This window comes from Callorhinus ursinus, unplaced genomic scaffold (genome assembly GCF_003265705.2).
Source record: "Callorhinus ursinus isolate GAN/ISIS: 27379988/994484 unplaced genomic scaffold, GSC_fseal_2.0 scaffold90, whole genome shotgun sequence".
Classification (NCBI taxonomy): domain Eukaryota; kingdom Metazoa; phylum Chordata; class Mammalia; order Carnivora; family Otariidae; genus Callorhinus; species Callorhinus ursinus.
In genome coordinates, this window is record NW_027397152.1 from 1,037,205 (window position 1) to 1,051,434 (window position 14,230).

At 43.3% G+C, this 14,230-nt stretch overlaps 1 protein-coding gene across 1 annotated transcript in view; it reads left to right on the top strand.

The window, feature by feature from the left end:
• Window positions 1–3,285, top strand: part of MRPL9 (mitochondrial ribosomal protein L9) — a 4,776-nt gene extending 1,491 nt beyond the window's left edge. The window contains exons 3-7 of the mRNA XM_025858389.2: window positions 121–245; window positions 460–510; window positions 1,928–2,029; window positions 2,548–2,631; window positions 2,750–3,285. Of these exons, the coding sequence (XP_025714174.1) occupies window positions 121–245; window positions 460–510; window positions 1,928–2,029; window positions 2,548–2,631; window positions 2,750–2,884 (497 nt within the window). The 3' untranslated portion in view covers window positions 2,885–3,285. The remainder of the gene's footprint in view (window positions 1–120; window positions 246–459; window positions 511–1,927; window positions 2,030–2,547; window positions 2,632–2,749) is intronic.
• Window positions 3,286–14,230: the final 10,945 nt, after the last annotated feature.

Sequence of the window (14,230 nt, forward strand, 5' to 3'; positions counted from 1 at the left end):
AACATTTTTTTTGGGAGGAATAAGCTCTATGAAAGAATGATAGGTGCGTCTGTCTTTGATCCTCTCCTCCTCTTTAGGTACTCCTAGGTAGTTTGATCCAGTGTCTGTTCTTACTGGCAGGACTTGGGGTCCGGGGTGACCTGGTCTCAGTGAAGAAATCTTTGGGCCGGAATCAACTACTGCCTCAAGGTCTGGCTGTATATGCATCCCCTGAAAACAAGAAACTGTTTGAGGAGGAGAAATTGGTGAGCGCAAAGGAAGGCAGAGGGACTTGGAGGAATAAAAACCTTAAGAGTCTTTCTAGCAACTTCCTTTCCTTTGCTATCTAACTTAAAAATGAAATAGGGATTAGAAGAACAGGAACCCAGAAACTCAGCCTATATCTAGCATAGGAAGTTCAATATTTATCATGGACTCATTTTTCTTTTCCTTTTTTTCATCTTTAACTTTCTTTTCTAGCTGAGACAAGAAGGAAAATTAGAGAAGATCCAGACCAAGGCAGGTGAGATGGTGAGTAAAAACATAGAAAATTGTTACTTATTTGTCACCGAAGGAGTCACCAATTTCTTCCTGAGAGGCTCCTTGATTTCCTTGAAATCTCCTGATTTCAGAGACAAGTGTAGGAGAAAGAGGAAATGTTTGGCTGCCATAACTGGTATTGAGACCTCCTGGGAGATCCTAGCTTGTTGGGTGAACTGCCCTAGCTTATCGAGAAAGGCTGCGGCCTGATTACCAGGGGACCCATGGAAAAGTGTGAGATGAGGGCTCTGCCTCCGTTGATATTTACAGACAAGTTGCAGAGAACATAGACACATGAGAATGTGATCAGTAAGCTCAACGCAGTAGATTATAAGAATGACATAGAGCAAAAAGGTGATTGGAGAGGACTTTTCTTCAGACGGGATTGAATTGGGCCTTGTGGGTTTAGTAGGCTTTGGAAAGACCAGGAGGGTGGGGAAGGTATTAAGGGGAAAAAAAAGTATAGGTGGTTCCGGCATGTTTTTAACATGAAAAGTAGACCAGTCTAGCAAAAGCAGAGTACTTATTATGTAGGGTAATATTACAAAACATGTGGCTGGAAAGAAAGTTGAGGTGAGACTTGTAAAGCATTTTGAATCCTCAGCTAATGAATTTATACTTCATTCTGTAAGCAGGGAGAAATTGTTAATGGGGTAGGGGTAGGATTGAAGGGCCAGAAGTATTGGATTAATATGGTCTCTGAAAGTCATTCTAGGGGACGCCTAGGTGGCTCAGTCGTTAAGCGTCGGCCTTCACCTCAGGTCATGATCCCAGCATTCTGGGGCCAAGCCCTGTGTCGGGCTCCTGGCTCAGCGGGAAGCCAGCTTCTCCCTCTCCCACTCCCCTTGCTTATGTTCCCTCTCTTGCTGTCTCTCTGTCAAATAAATAAAATCTTTAAAAAAGAAAAAGTCATTCCATCCTGGGGCACCTGGGTGGTTCAGTCGGTTAAGCGTCCGACTCTTGATTTCCTCTTAGGTCATGATCTCAGGGTTGTTATATCGAGCCCCACTTCGGGCTCTTGTGCTCTGCGTGGAACCTGCTTAAGATTCTCTCCTTAAGCCCCTCCCCACTCATGCACGCTCTCTCTCTCAAAACGAAAAGAAAAAGTCCATCTGTCCTGAGATATACCACTGATCCCCATTGATAGGTCTAATTTTGACATGGCCTGTTTCTCCTTGCTTAGGCACAACCAGGTATAGGTGACCTTCTCCTCCAAAGTTTCACTAAAACACCTTCCTACAAAATCAGCCATGAGACAATAAGAATGTTCTCTTTCCCAGTCATCTTCTCACCTGTATGCTTGTGAAGCAGAAATTGTGCCCTTTTCCTGAACTCATGCCTCTTGCTAACATGTTTCTTCTCCTTTGATTGTAACTCTTACCTGTCTCCTGTTTATAATTTCTATCAGACAGTGAAATTTCTGAGAAGCTGTCACCTGGAAGTGGGGATGAAGAACAACGTCAAATGGGAACTAAACCCTGAAATAGTCGCCCGCCATTTCTTCAAAAATGTGAGTGTTTCCACATACCACTGTGCCTCTGAGGGTAGAAGCTTCCCCTGGGAAGAAGGCCCAGAATTGATCCCTTTGTTAGGAAAGAATGTGATCGTACAGCTGAAGTTAGGGACAGTGTTGTTGGTTGGTTGCAGGAGTTGTGGGAGAGAAATGGCTAAGGACTAAGGGATGTCAGAATTTGAAGACTGATAGGAAAAGATGGTGTTATCATTTATTTCCTCTCTAGCCAGGGAAAACCTAGAAAATGTGACTCACTGGGGAGTTTGTACTTTTGTGGGTACAGTGATTTCAGTCTCAAGACCTGTTTCTCTTTGGCGAATCCTCCTCCCTTTCTGAGAAATTAGACTGAGTTTCTCTGCCACTATCTATGGAGGTCTATGCCCTCTCATGGGATCAGCCAGGGTAAACGCCTCAGTTTTATTCATTCCTGTACAGGAAATTCCAGAACCTTCTTTGAGGTTGCCTACAGTTGCATCAATGTAAACAGAGATCCTTTTGGTTGTGACTTTTCGCAGCTTGGTGTTGTGGCCGCCCCACATGCATTAAAGTTACCAGAAGAGCCCATTACGCGGTGGGGCGAGTACTGGTGTGAGGTGACGGTGAGTGTTTCACATACCGCCGCCTCCTTTTTCTGGCTGGGAGAAAAGGTGGGAATCGGTGGTAGTAGCTCTTATCTGCCCAGCTGACCTCTGAGGATTCCTGTCGTTCTGTGTACAGGTGAACGGACTTGACACTGTGAGGGTACCTATGTCTGTGGTGAACTTTGAGAGGCCCAAGACCAAAAGATACAAGTACTGGCTAGCCCGGCGAGCTGCCAAGGGGGTGGCCCCCACCAGCTCCCAGACGGTCTGAACCTCCTCTCCCTCAGAAGCAGAAGAGCAGAATCAGAGGAGCGGTGAGCGACAGTGGGCTGGCACGCTGACACCACTCCCAGCGTCTGACCAAATAATGGAGTTTTAGAGAGCACATGGGGACATGGGCCTAACCTGCACGGCCACATCGACTCGTCCGTATCTCCCACCTCTGTCTTTGGCTGTTAGCACATCGGCCTTACCTGGGCCGTCCTGCTCAAGGAGTACCAGGCTGTAGATTTGATAGGCTGAATAGTAACATGAAAACATCTAGATGGTGTTGAGCCTGCAATTTGCTGGAACAAATGGAAGAGCAACCCACTCTTTCCAGTACTGGTCCCATTTTCATACATACTGAACATTTACATCACGAGAGGAAATAAAGAGGTTATGCTCTTTTTATTTTTTGGTGTTTTTATGACAGTGATATGGTATGCACTACAGTTACTTTATGCACTTATGACTTAACACCACACCTTTACGTTTCTCTCAGCTACAAATGGTGCTGTGTATGGTCCTTAAGTGTTTGTGTGCATGTTTTGATAAATTTTAACTTCTTTTTAATTTTCAATTTTTTTTGATTGTAGTATACTTGACACACCATGTTATGTTAGTCTCAGGTGTACAGCACAGTGATTGGATAATTCTGTACGTTCTGTGCTTACCGAGGTATGCCAAGGCTGCCATTTGTCACCGTGCAATGCTATTACAGTACCACTGACTACAGAGCTTGTGTTCTTTTTAGATGTTGTTTACCAGCCCTGAGTAGACTGGGGATAGGATCTCCAAGTAGGTTGTCCTCTTGAGCTATGGGTTTGGTGCTAAAAAGGGAGGAACAAGAGGATGCCTTTGCAGGCTACATCCCGTGGGTGCTGTGGGCAAAGGATTTAAGCTGATTGGGTATGTCTTTGGTCTTAAGAGTTATTTTCGTTAGGTATATTGATAAAGTCATGAATATGAATAAGCACAATGGATTCTACTTTTCTAAAAGGGATCTGAATACAGCCTAAGGGTAATTGTTGGAGAAAATGAAGCTGAGATGAAAGAAATTTAAGGAGAACTTCTGTTTTGTTTCTATAACCAGCTCCTGAAATTATAAAACAGATGGTATCTTGGTCTCTAGACCAGGGTTATGATGTAGGGCTAGTCACTGGGTAATTATGGAATAGGCATCTTGATTCGAGACAAGGGAAGTAGATCTGCATAAATTCAAGGTCCATGAGTGGAAAAAAGACCCAAACTGTTGACAGATGGATTATGCTAGTCATTCAAATATAATGTGATGTCACACAATTCAGGAAGGGTATAGAAGGGGGACCTTTGCCTCTGCTGTCCTTACCGGAAGCTCAGAGAGACTTGTTTCTATCATAGTGTTTGAGCTCATCTACCACTCTGAGTTAAGTAACTTTCATTCACATGAGGCCAGCCTCACACTTGCCAGACTCCATAACTGAAGTCTGCCACTGGTGGTGTTTGAAATTGATCTCCATCCCTACTGTTAAGATGAAAAGCTCATTTAACACATCTTTCCACACCACCACCATCAGCATCATAAAGCTCTCTGAAATTGCCTGAGCAACAGGCACGACATTCCACACAGCTAATCCCAAAGTGTTTCCATTTTAATTTGTTATAGTGTGAGTTCCTGGTGAAACAGACTGAATTGGAAATTTGTGTGCAGGAAGTGTATGGTGGGGGAGTCAAGGAAGCAGGACTATGTGGGGGGGAGGTTGAGCTGAGTGGTCTCAACAAAGACCCTGGTCAGTCCCTCACACTCAAGCTAGGATAGCTTTGCAGAAATGTGTAACCTACTGAGGCAAGTGGCCAGACATACCCCCACACGGACCAGGAAAGGGCCATGTGCTCAGGTGACTTGACTTTAGGCAAAAGCAGTTCCCAGGGGGGGACTCAGAGCTGTCAGCGTTCTCAGCAGCTTGGGAAAGGAGTGCTTCAGTCCTGAAGCGGGAAATTGGGGCCCCACACTGTCTCCACTACAGTCCACCTTTTGGGCTCTCCAGATCCATTTAATTCATAAGTTCTAGAATGATCCCTTCAGGATTCTGATGGGCCCCTTTTCCTGAGAAAACTAACAGAGGAAGGTCTGGGACAGCTCACAGCCCCTGCTGCTATAGCTTGTCCTGTTTGCAATGGGTGTTTATCCTCTCCCCGCTCTACTCCCCATTTAGATTTCTAGCTACACCCCCTCAACTTGTACTTCTGGTCCAAAGAGTTTAGCTGATAAGGTACCTGGTCATTGTGCCCTTTGCAGGCCATGACTGCATCTGTCCATTTATGATCAAAATTGATAACGTGTCAGAACACTATTCCCAAGTGTGGAATATGCTGTCTATAGACCCCAGAGAGGTTTACCAGGCAGTGTATTTCCTTCTTAGGAGTGAGATGGGAGATGTAAAATTTCCCCTTTACTTTGGAGGGAAAGTCCTGGCATGGTCCAGACCACTGGACCTCTAAAAACGTCACTGAATATTTGCAGGTTTTTATACCACCAGTTTCTAATGTACTTGCCATTTCTTGCTTGTCCTGTACAACAACCGTGATGTCATCAATGTGGTAATGTGATACTCTGGAATGCCCAGATGGTCCAGGTCATAGGATGACAGGGTGGGGAGGGTTTACACGGTCCAGGTGCAAGACTGTAAATATATATTACTGCTCATCCCACTAGTGAAAGCAAACTTTTCATGATCCTCCTTTCTTACAGAGATGGACAGGAATATATTGCTCAGATTAATGGCTGCGTTAATCTGCTCTAGCAAAGACACCACATTTAGCACAGCAGGTTACTTGTCGAAAATTACTTGTTGGTTGAGATCGCCATAATCCACCGTCAGCCTCCAGGAACTGTCTGGTTTTACCAGGGACCAGCCTAGTGAATTAAATGGCTTTATGATGGGACCACCATCCCTGCATCCTTTAGGTCTTCAAGAGGGCCACCGATGTGATAGTTTTTGTTTTTTGTTTTTATTTATTTATTTGACAGACAGCAAGAGCGGGAACACAAGTAGGGGGAGTGGGAGAGGGAGAAGCAGGCTTCCTGCGGAGCAGGGAGCCCGATGCGGGGCTCAATCCCAGGACTTTGGGACCATGACCTGAGCCGAAGGCAGACGCCTAACGACTGAGCCACCCAGGTGCCCTCCTGATGTGATAGTTTTAATTATCTTGGCCTGAGATGGTGGAGGCAGCATCAAGAGTTTCATGCTGGTCGTCTTCACTAAGATATCTCTTACCCTGTCATGATTAATGTAGTTCTGCCAACTATCAAATACGTCCATCTCAGTTACCCACTAAGGACCAGTGAAGTGACCGCTAGGTGGATTTATGAACCCAGCAGAACTACTGAGAGCCAGACCTGGTCTGGAATACATTTGTCACCCTGTCCCCATACACTGCTGCTCTAACGGGGCCATATGCTTCAGATCTGTGGACATCAATATCAGACAGGGCCCTGTAGCAGACAGTTCTTCAAATGGTCGAATATTCCTCTTTTTCCAGTGTGTATTGTGCAAATGGCCATGAGTCCTTATGGGAGAAGACTGGGGGGATTACGACCTCACACACTGGTCATCTTGTTTCAAGGCCCTTTCTCCTAAGGGCCTAGCCTCTTACATCTGTTCCCGCCGAAAATCTGGCTCAGAAAGACCTCTGCTTCCACCCATGAAGTGATCTCAGCTACAGAAATCGCCTTCCCACTATAAACAACTAAAAACACAGACAAAATTCTACATGTTTGGATATTGAAAAGGGAAATAAATGAGGTGAGCCCTCTGATTGTCTCAGTTTATGGCCTAGAAGTAGTTTCCTGCACTGTAGTGTAAGGAGAAGTGCAGAGGGGGAACCTAAATAAAGCCAGAGATTAGAGCTGGTGGAGGATCATGAAATCCCGCCTTCCCCGCCCATGCCAAAGCAGTTCACAGAAAGTTAAAACAAGTTTAAATTTCGATTCAGTCTCACAATACAAAAATGTCCAGGTTCTGATAAAAAGTCTCATCATGGGTGTGCTTGTCTGGCTCAGTCGGTAGAGCATGTGACTCTTGATCTTGAGGTGGTGAGTTCAAGCCCCACATTGGGCATAGAGATTACTTAAAAAATTAAAAATAAAGTTGTTACATATTAGAAAAAAAAGTCATCATACCAAGAACCAGGAAGATCTCAAACTGAATGAAAAAAGATAGCAGGTGCTGATACTGAGATGAAAACAGAGTCACCAACAGGATCTAAGCAACACAGGACACTCCACCCAACAAACCGCAGAATAGACCTCTCATGCTCCCACAGAACATACACCAAGATAGACCATATCCTGGATCAAAAGACAAATCTCAACCAATTTAAAAATGGAGTGATACAGAATGTGTTCTCTGATCACCATGGACTCAAAATAGAAATCAGCAATAGAAAGATAGGAGGAACATCTTTTTTTTTTAATTTTTTATTGTTATGTTAATCACCATACATTACATCATTAGTTCTTGATGTAGTGTTCCATGATTCATTGGTTGTGCAAAACACCCAATGCTCCACGCAGAACGTGCCCTCTTTAATACCCATCACCAGGCTAACCCATCGCCCCACCTCCTCCCCTCTAGAACCCTCAGTTTGTTTTTCAGAATCCATTGTCTCTCATGGTTCGTCTCCCCCACTGACTTACTCCCCTTCATTCTTCCCCTCCTGCTATCTTCTTTTTTTTTTCTTAACATATGTTGCATTATTTGTTTCAGAAGTACTGATCTGTGATTCAACAGTCTTGCACAATTCACAGCGCTCACCATAGCACATACCCTACCCAATGTCTATCACCCCCCCACCACTCCAGCAACCCTCAGTTTGTTTCCTGAGATTAAGAATTCCTCATATCAGTGAGGTCATATGATACATGTCTTTCTCTGATTGACTTATTTCAGTCAGCATAACACCCTCCAGTTCCATCCACGTCATTGCAAATGGCAAGATCTCATTCCTTTTGATGGCTGCATAATATTCCATTGTGTATATATACCACATCTTCTTTATCCATTCATCTGTCGATGGACATCTTGGCTCTTTCCACAGTTTGGCTATTGTGGACATTGCTGCTATAAACATTGGGGTGCACGTACCCCTTCGGATCCCTACATTTGTATCTTTGGGGCAAATACCCAGTAGTGCAATTGCTGGATTGTATGGTAGTTCTATTTTCAACTGTTTGAGGAACCTCCATACTGTTTTCCAGAGTGGTTGCACCAGCTTGCATTCCCACCAACAGTGTAGGAGGGTTCCCCTTTCGATAGGAGGAAAATCTTACAATGCTTCGAAACTAAACACGTTTCTAAATAATCCATGGGTCAGTGAGGAATTCTGAAGGAAAGACAACTAATACATTGAACTGAATAAAAATGAAAACAACATAGCAAAATCTGTGGTACACAGCTAAAGCAGTGCTAAGGGAAAATTAAAGCACTAAATGCATACATTAGGAAAGAGGAAAAGTCTAAAATCAATCATCTTAAGTCCCACCTCAAGAACCTAGAAAAGGCAGAGCAAAGTAAACCCTAAGCAAGCATAAGCAAGGAAATAAAAATGAAAGGAACCCAGAAAGCAATGAAATTTGCAAAACAGAAATAGAGAAAATCAATGAAACAAAAGAGCTTGTATTCTGAAAAACATCAGTAAAATTGACAAACCAGTAGGAAGACTAAGAAGACAAACTACAAATATTAGGAATGAAACACAACATAGGGACTTTACAGATATCAGAAAGATGATAAGGGAACACTACGAACTCTATATGCATAAATTTGACAAGTTAGACAAAATCCTTGAAAAACATAAACTACCATAATTGACCCAATATGAAATAGATCATTTGAATAGCCCTATAACTATTAAGGAGAATTAATTCATAATTTAAGGCTCCCCTCTTCTCCTCCCCCAAAAAACTCTCAGGCCCAGATGGTTTCTCTGGAGAATTCTACCAAATGTTTAAAGAGGAAGTAACAAGAATTCTATATAATTTCTTCCACAAAATAGGAGGGAATACTTCCCAATTTTTATTACCATGAAAATAAACAAACCCCCAACAGTACCAAAAAAAGTACGGTCCAGTATCTCTCATGAATATAAATGCAAAAATCCTTAACAAAGTATCAGCAAATAGATTTTATCAAATTATGGTAAGATTGATATACCATGCTCAAGTGGGGTTTATTCCAGGATGCAAATCTGATTCAATATTCAAAAATCAATCCATGTAATCTACCATATTAACACCCTAAAGAAGAAAATCACATGATCATATCAATTGATGGAGAAGAATCATTTGACAAAAGTATACCCATTCATGGTTTTTAAAAAAAAATTCTCAGAAAAATAGGAATATAGGGAAACTTATTCAACTTGACAAGAACTACAAAAAGTCTACAGTTAATCTTATACTTTTTTTTTTAAACACAGTGTTTTGGGGTTTTTTTAAGATTTTTTATTATTTATTTGCCAGAGAGAGAGAGTACAAGCAGGGGGAGCAGCAGGCAGAGGAAGAATAAGGTTCCACGCTGAGCAGGGAGCCCGATGTAGGGCTCAATGCGGGGCTCAATCCCGGGACCCTGGGATCATGACCTGAGCCAAATGCAGACACTTAACCAACTGAGGCAACCAGGCATCCCAGTTAATATCATACTTAATGGTGAAAGGCTGAGTGCTTTTCTCCTAAGATCAGGACAAGGCAAGTATATCTGCTCTCACACCCCTCTTCTTCAACATAATGCTAGCAGTTCTAGACAGTGCAATAAGGCAAGGGAATTAAAAAGCATACAGACAAAAAAAGAGAAAACTATCCCCATTTACTGATGACATGATTTGTCTAGGTAGAAAATCTCAAGGAATCTGTAAAAAACTAAAATTCATACGCGCGCACACACACACCACATGGACATCAAAATTAAAAATACAATACTCTAAAATTGCTCAAAAATATGTAGGTATAAATCGAAGAAAACACAAGATTTATGTGCTAAAAATTACACAATGTTGATGGAAAAAATCAAAGATCTAAATAAATGGAGAGACATACTGTGTTCATGGATCAAAAGATTCAATATAGTAAAGATGTTACTTCTTCCCCAAATAGACATGCAGGTTTAATGTAATTACTATCAGAATCCCAAGATTTTTTATAAACATTTACAAGATTGTCCTAGAATTTATGTGAAAGGCAAAGGAACTAGAATAGCTTAAAGAATTTTAAAAAGAAAAAAGTGTGAGAAATCAGTCCACCCAATTTTTAGATTTATTATACAGCTACAATAATCAATGCTGTGTATAACTGTAGGTGGAGGGATAGACACATAGATCAATGGAACAGAATACAGATCCCAGGAACAGACTCACAAATATGCCCAAACTTTTTTTTTTTTTTGGATGAAGTTACCAAAGCAATTCAATGGAGGAAAGATAGCCTTTTGAACAAATGCTAGAGCAATTGGACAGCCATAGGCACAAAATGAAACTTAACCTACACCTAACGCCTTATACAAAAATTAACTCAGAATGGCCATGGACCTAAAAATAAACTAAAACTATAAGTCTTTTTTAAAAAAATAGAAAAATTTCAGGATCTATGATGAAACAGTTATTTTTTTTCTTTTAAAGATTTTTTTAAACAAGCTCCTCAGTTTTATTTTTGTTTTTTTTTAAGATTTTATTTATTTGAGAGAGCGTGTGCACATGCAAGGGGCTAGTGCAGAGGGAGAGAGAGAAGCAGACTCCCCACTGAACAGGGAGCCCCATGCGGGGCTCAATTCAGGGCTCGATGCGGGGCTCGATTCCAGGACCCTGCGATCATGACCTGAGCTGAAGGCAGACACTTAACCGACTGGGCCACCCAGGTGCCCCTAAAGATTTTTAAGTTATCTCTACATCCAACGTGGGACTCAAACTTACAAGATTAAGAGTCGCATGCTCTACTGAATGAGCCAGCACCCCAAAGAGTTCTTAAATTTGACACCAAATGATCCATAAGAGGGAAAATCAAGAATTTAGACATAATTAAAATTTAAATATTATGCTCCTAGAAAGCCCATGTGGAAAGTACGAAAAGACAAGCTACTGGGAAACAATATTTGCAAACCGGAGATCTAACAAAGGAGCAGTATCTTGAGTGTAAAAAGAACTCTCAAACTCAAAGTGAAAAAAACTACAATCTGATCAGAAAATGTGCAAAAGACCTGAACATATATTTTACTAAAAAGGATATATAGAGGGAAAATAAGCATATGAAAAGATTCAACATAACCATGAGAGAGATGCAAATTAAAACCACAATGAGGTATTACAACACACCTATCAAAATGGCTAAAATTAAAAATTGTGACAACACTAAATGCTGGTGAGGATGTGCAAAAACTGGTCAGATATTGCTGGTAGGAATGCAGGACGGGATAGTCACCTTGGAAAAGAGTTTGGCAATTCCTTACAAAGGAATGCCCTTACCATTTAACTCAGCCATCCTGTTCCCAGGCATTTACTAAAGAGAAATGAAAAGTTACTAATGGGAACACCCGGGTGGTTCAGTCGATTAAGCATCTGCCCTCGGCTCAGGTCATGATCCCAGGGTCCTGGGATCGAGTCCCACATCAGGCTCCTTGCTCAGCAGAGAGCTTGCTTCTCCCTCTGCCTGCCTCTCTCTAACAAATAAATAAAATAAAATCTTAAAAAAAGAAAAGTTACTAATGATGTATTAATGTTCATAGGAACTTGATGACCCCAAATGGAAACAATCCAAATGACCATCAGTGTTACATAAACAGTGGAATACTACTCAGCAAGATAAAGGAACTAATCACACCACACTGATAAATCTAAAAATGTGCTCTGTGAAAGAAGGACATGCCGTATGATTCCATTTATGCGAAACTCTTATGATAAAGCATTAGCAGTGGCCAAGAGCCAGAGCTTTCAATGGGGACAGACTGCAAAGGTACCACACCAGTGATGGGCTTTCATGTTTAACAACCAGCTTTCAGTGGGAGGGAAGCCCTGGTTTGTAGCATTTGCCAGTTTCTATATAGATATATAGATATATTTTCTTTTACTTTTTTTAGAGAGAGAGAGAGAGCACAGGGTGGGGGGGTGCAGAGGGAGAGGGAGAGAGAGAGAATCTTAAGCAGACTCCATGCTCAGTGCAGAGCCCGATGCGGGGCTCAATCTCACAAACCTGAGATCATGACCTGAGCCAAAACCAAGAGTCAGATGCTTACCTGACTGAGCCACCCAGGTGCCCCATATTTGCCAATTTCTATGGTATAAATATCCCTTCCACTGACAATTTCACAAATCCAGCATGACATCACTGGACACTGAGTATGGAAGAGATGCTAGCTAACAACTTGATCTCACTAGATGATGTAAGTTGACTCCAGTACAACACTGGGCACAAGGGAATGTTGTGGGATGACGGAAATGTTACCTATCTTGTGGTGATGGTTAATTTGAAAAACTTATTAAAGTATACATTTTTATTTTTAAAGATTTTATTTATTTATTTGAGAGAAAGCAGGAGAGAGAATGAGCGGGGGTGGGGAGGGGCAGAGGGAGAGGGAGAAGCAGACTCCCCAGTGAGCAGGGAGCCTGACGCGGGGCTTGATCCCAAGACCCCGAGATCATGACCTGAGCTGAAGGCAGACCAACCAGGCGCCCCTAAAGTGTACATTTTAAATTGGTGTTTTAATGTAAGTAAATTATACCTCGATAAAGAATTCTTTTAAAGCTGACTGGCTCAGGGTGTAGAAACAGGAAGGAATTGTAACTTTTTTTTTTAAGGAACTGTAACTTTTTATCAGGGTAGGCGTCGGCGTCCTCAGCCTCCTGATCATCCATCCTTGATTTCTCTTTATTGTACAGATGGAGCAACAATAGCCATGTGGAGTGCCATCCACCTTGTTTCCAGAAAAGCCGTGTTCTGTGAATGACCTCCAGCACTCCGCCAGTCAGACCCAGACCCTGGCTGCCTCTCCAACCTTCCTGCTCAGTGCAGAAACTCAGTCCCTTCCATTCCAGTGGGCAGGCCCCCACCACCTGCCCGTTTCCGTGTCCGGCCATCCCCATGGCTATCAGGGAGCCCAGGTCTGTGACAGCTCACCACTGGCCTGGAGAGCAAGGCCATCCCTGAGCTTCTCAGTGAGACTGATGCTTGTCTCACCAGGGCTCTCTTCAGCCCTTCTGGAGACAGATTGCCTCTCGGGCCCTCTGATGGAGCATAATCATTTGGTGAGTTTTCTGGCTTTAGCACAGCATATTTACTCTAACATGCCCACGTGTTTTAGCCCTTTGATGCCTTCTTCCACCATATACCATGGCTGTTCTGGTGTTTCTGCTTCACTTAGTGTGGGCCGTGGCTTCCTCCAAGTTTCTAAGAGCCATCCCGTCAGAATATTAACAGTATCTCTCGGGGTCCTTGTCAGAGTATTAAGTCCTGTATCATGGGAAGATGCTTCCATATCCATCTACTTGCCCTTATGTCCCACCCTTCTCAGCGCAACACCCTCAGAATCCAGCCTGACACCCATCTCCTGCCAGTACACTGGGGCCTCCAGGCAGTCTTCCATAAGGGGGCACCCGGCTGGTAAGGGAGGAGGTGCGGCCTTTAACAGGAAGAAGTGGGTACTTTTGCAGTCCCAAGGGATGCAGGAGAATGGGGGAATTCAAGATTTTTTTAAAGCATCAACCCAGATGTCCCACCCGATGTCTCAGGGCCTCACTCCTTCCCAACAGACCTGCCAGAGTTAAGAATTCAAACTTCTCCGGAGCTCTCCTACTATTACAAGTAAATCCTGGACCTTCTGAGCTTTTTGAATCCTCAAGATGCAAGAGACAAAAGTCTCTTCTTAAGTTGCCAAGGAGAGCTTCGGGCTTTACAGCTGGCCTTTAGTTGGTGATTAATTACCCTCAGCCTTTCGTTGTCTTTCTCCAATGCACTGAGAGCCTCCAGCCCCAGCCATCCAATTCCCGTATCTTTGTAACTTCTCAGACCTGATATATTTCCCCCACCAATGTGTTCCCTTCCGCCAGGATCCCACCCTAGCTCACAGCCAGTGAGGGTTGTTAACACTGCACTGAGCCAGCGCGCCAGGGCCATGTGTGCTCCACCTACCACCAGTGACGGGGTCCTCTCGGCCAGCTGGCCAACTGGGGATTCAGCTTTAAAATCTCAGCTTGGGGGGTGCCTGGGCGGCTCAGGCGTTGGGCGGCTGCCTTCGGCTCAGGTCATGATCCCAGGGTCCTGGGATCGAACCCTGCATCGGGCTCCCTGCTCCGCGGGAAGCCTTCTCCTCCCTCTCCTCCTCCCCCTGCTTGT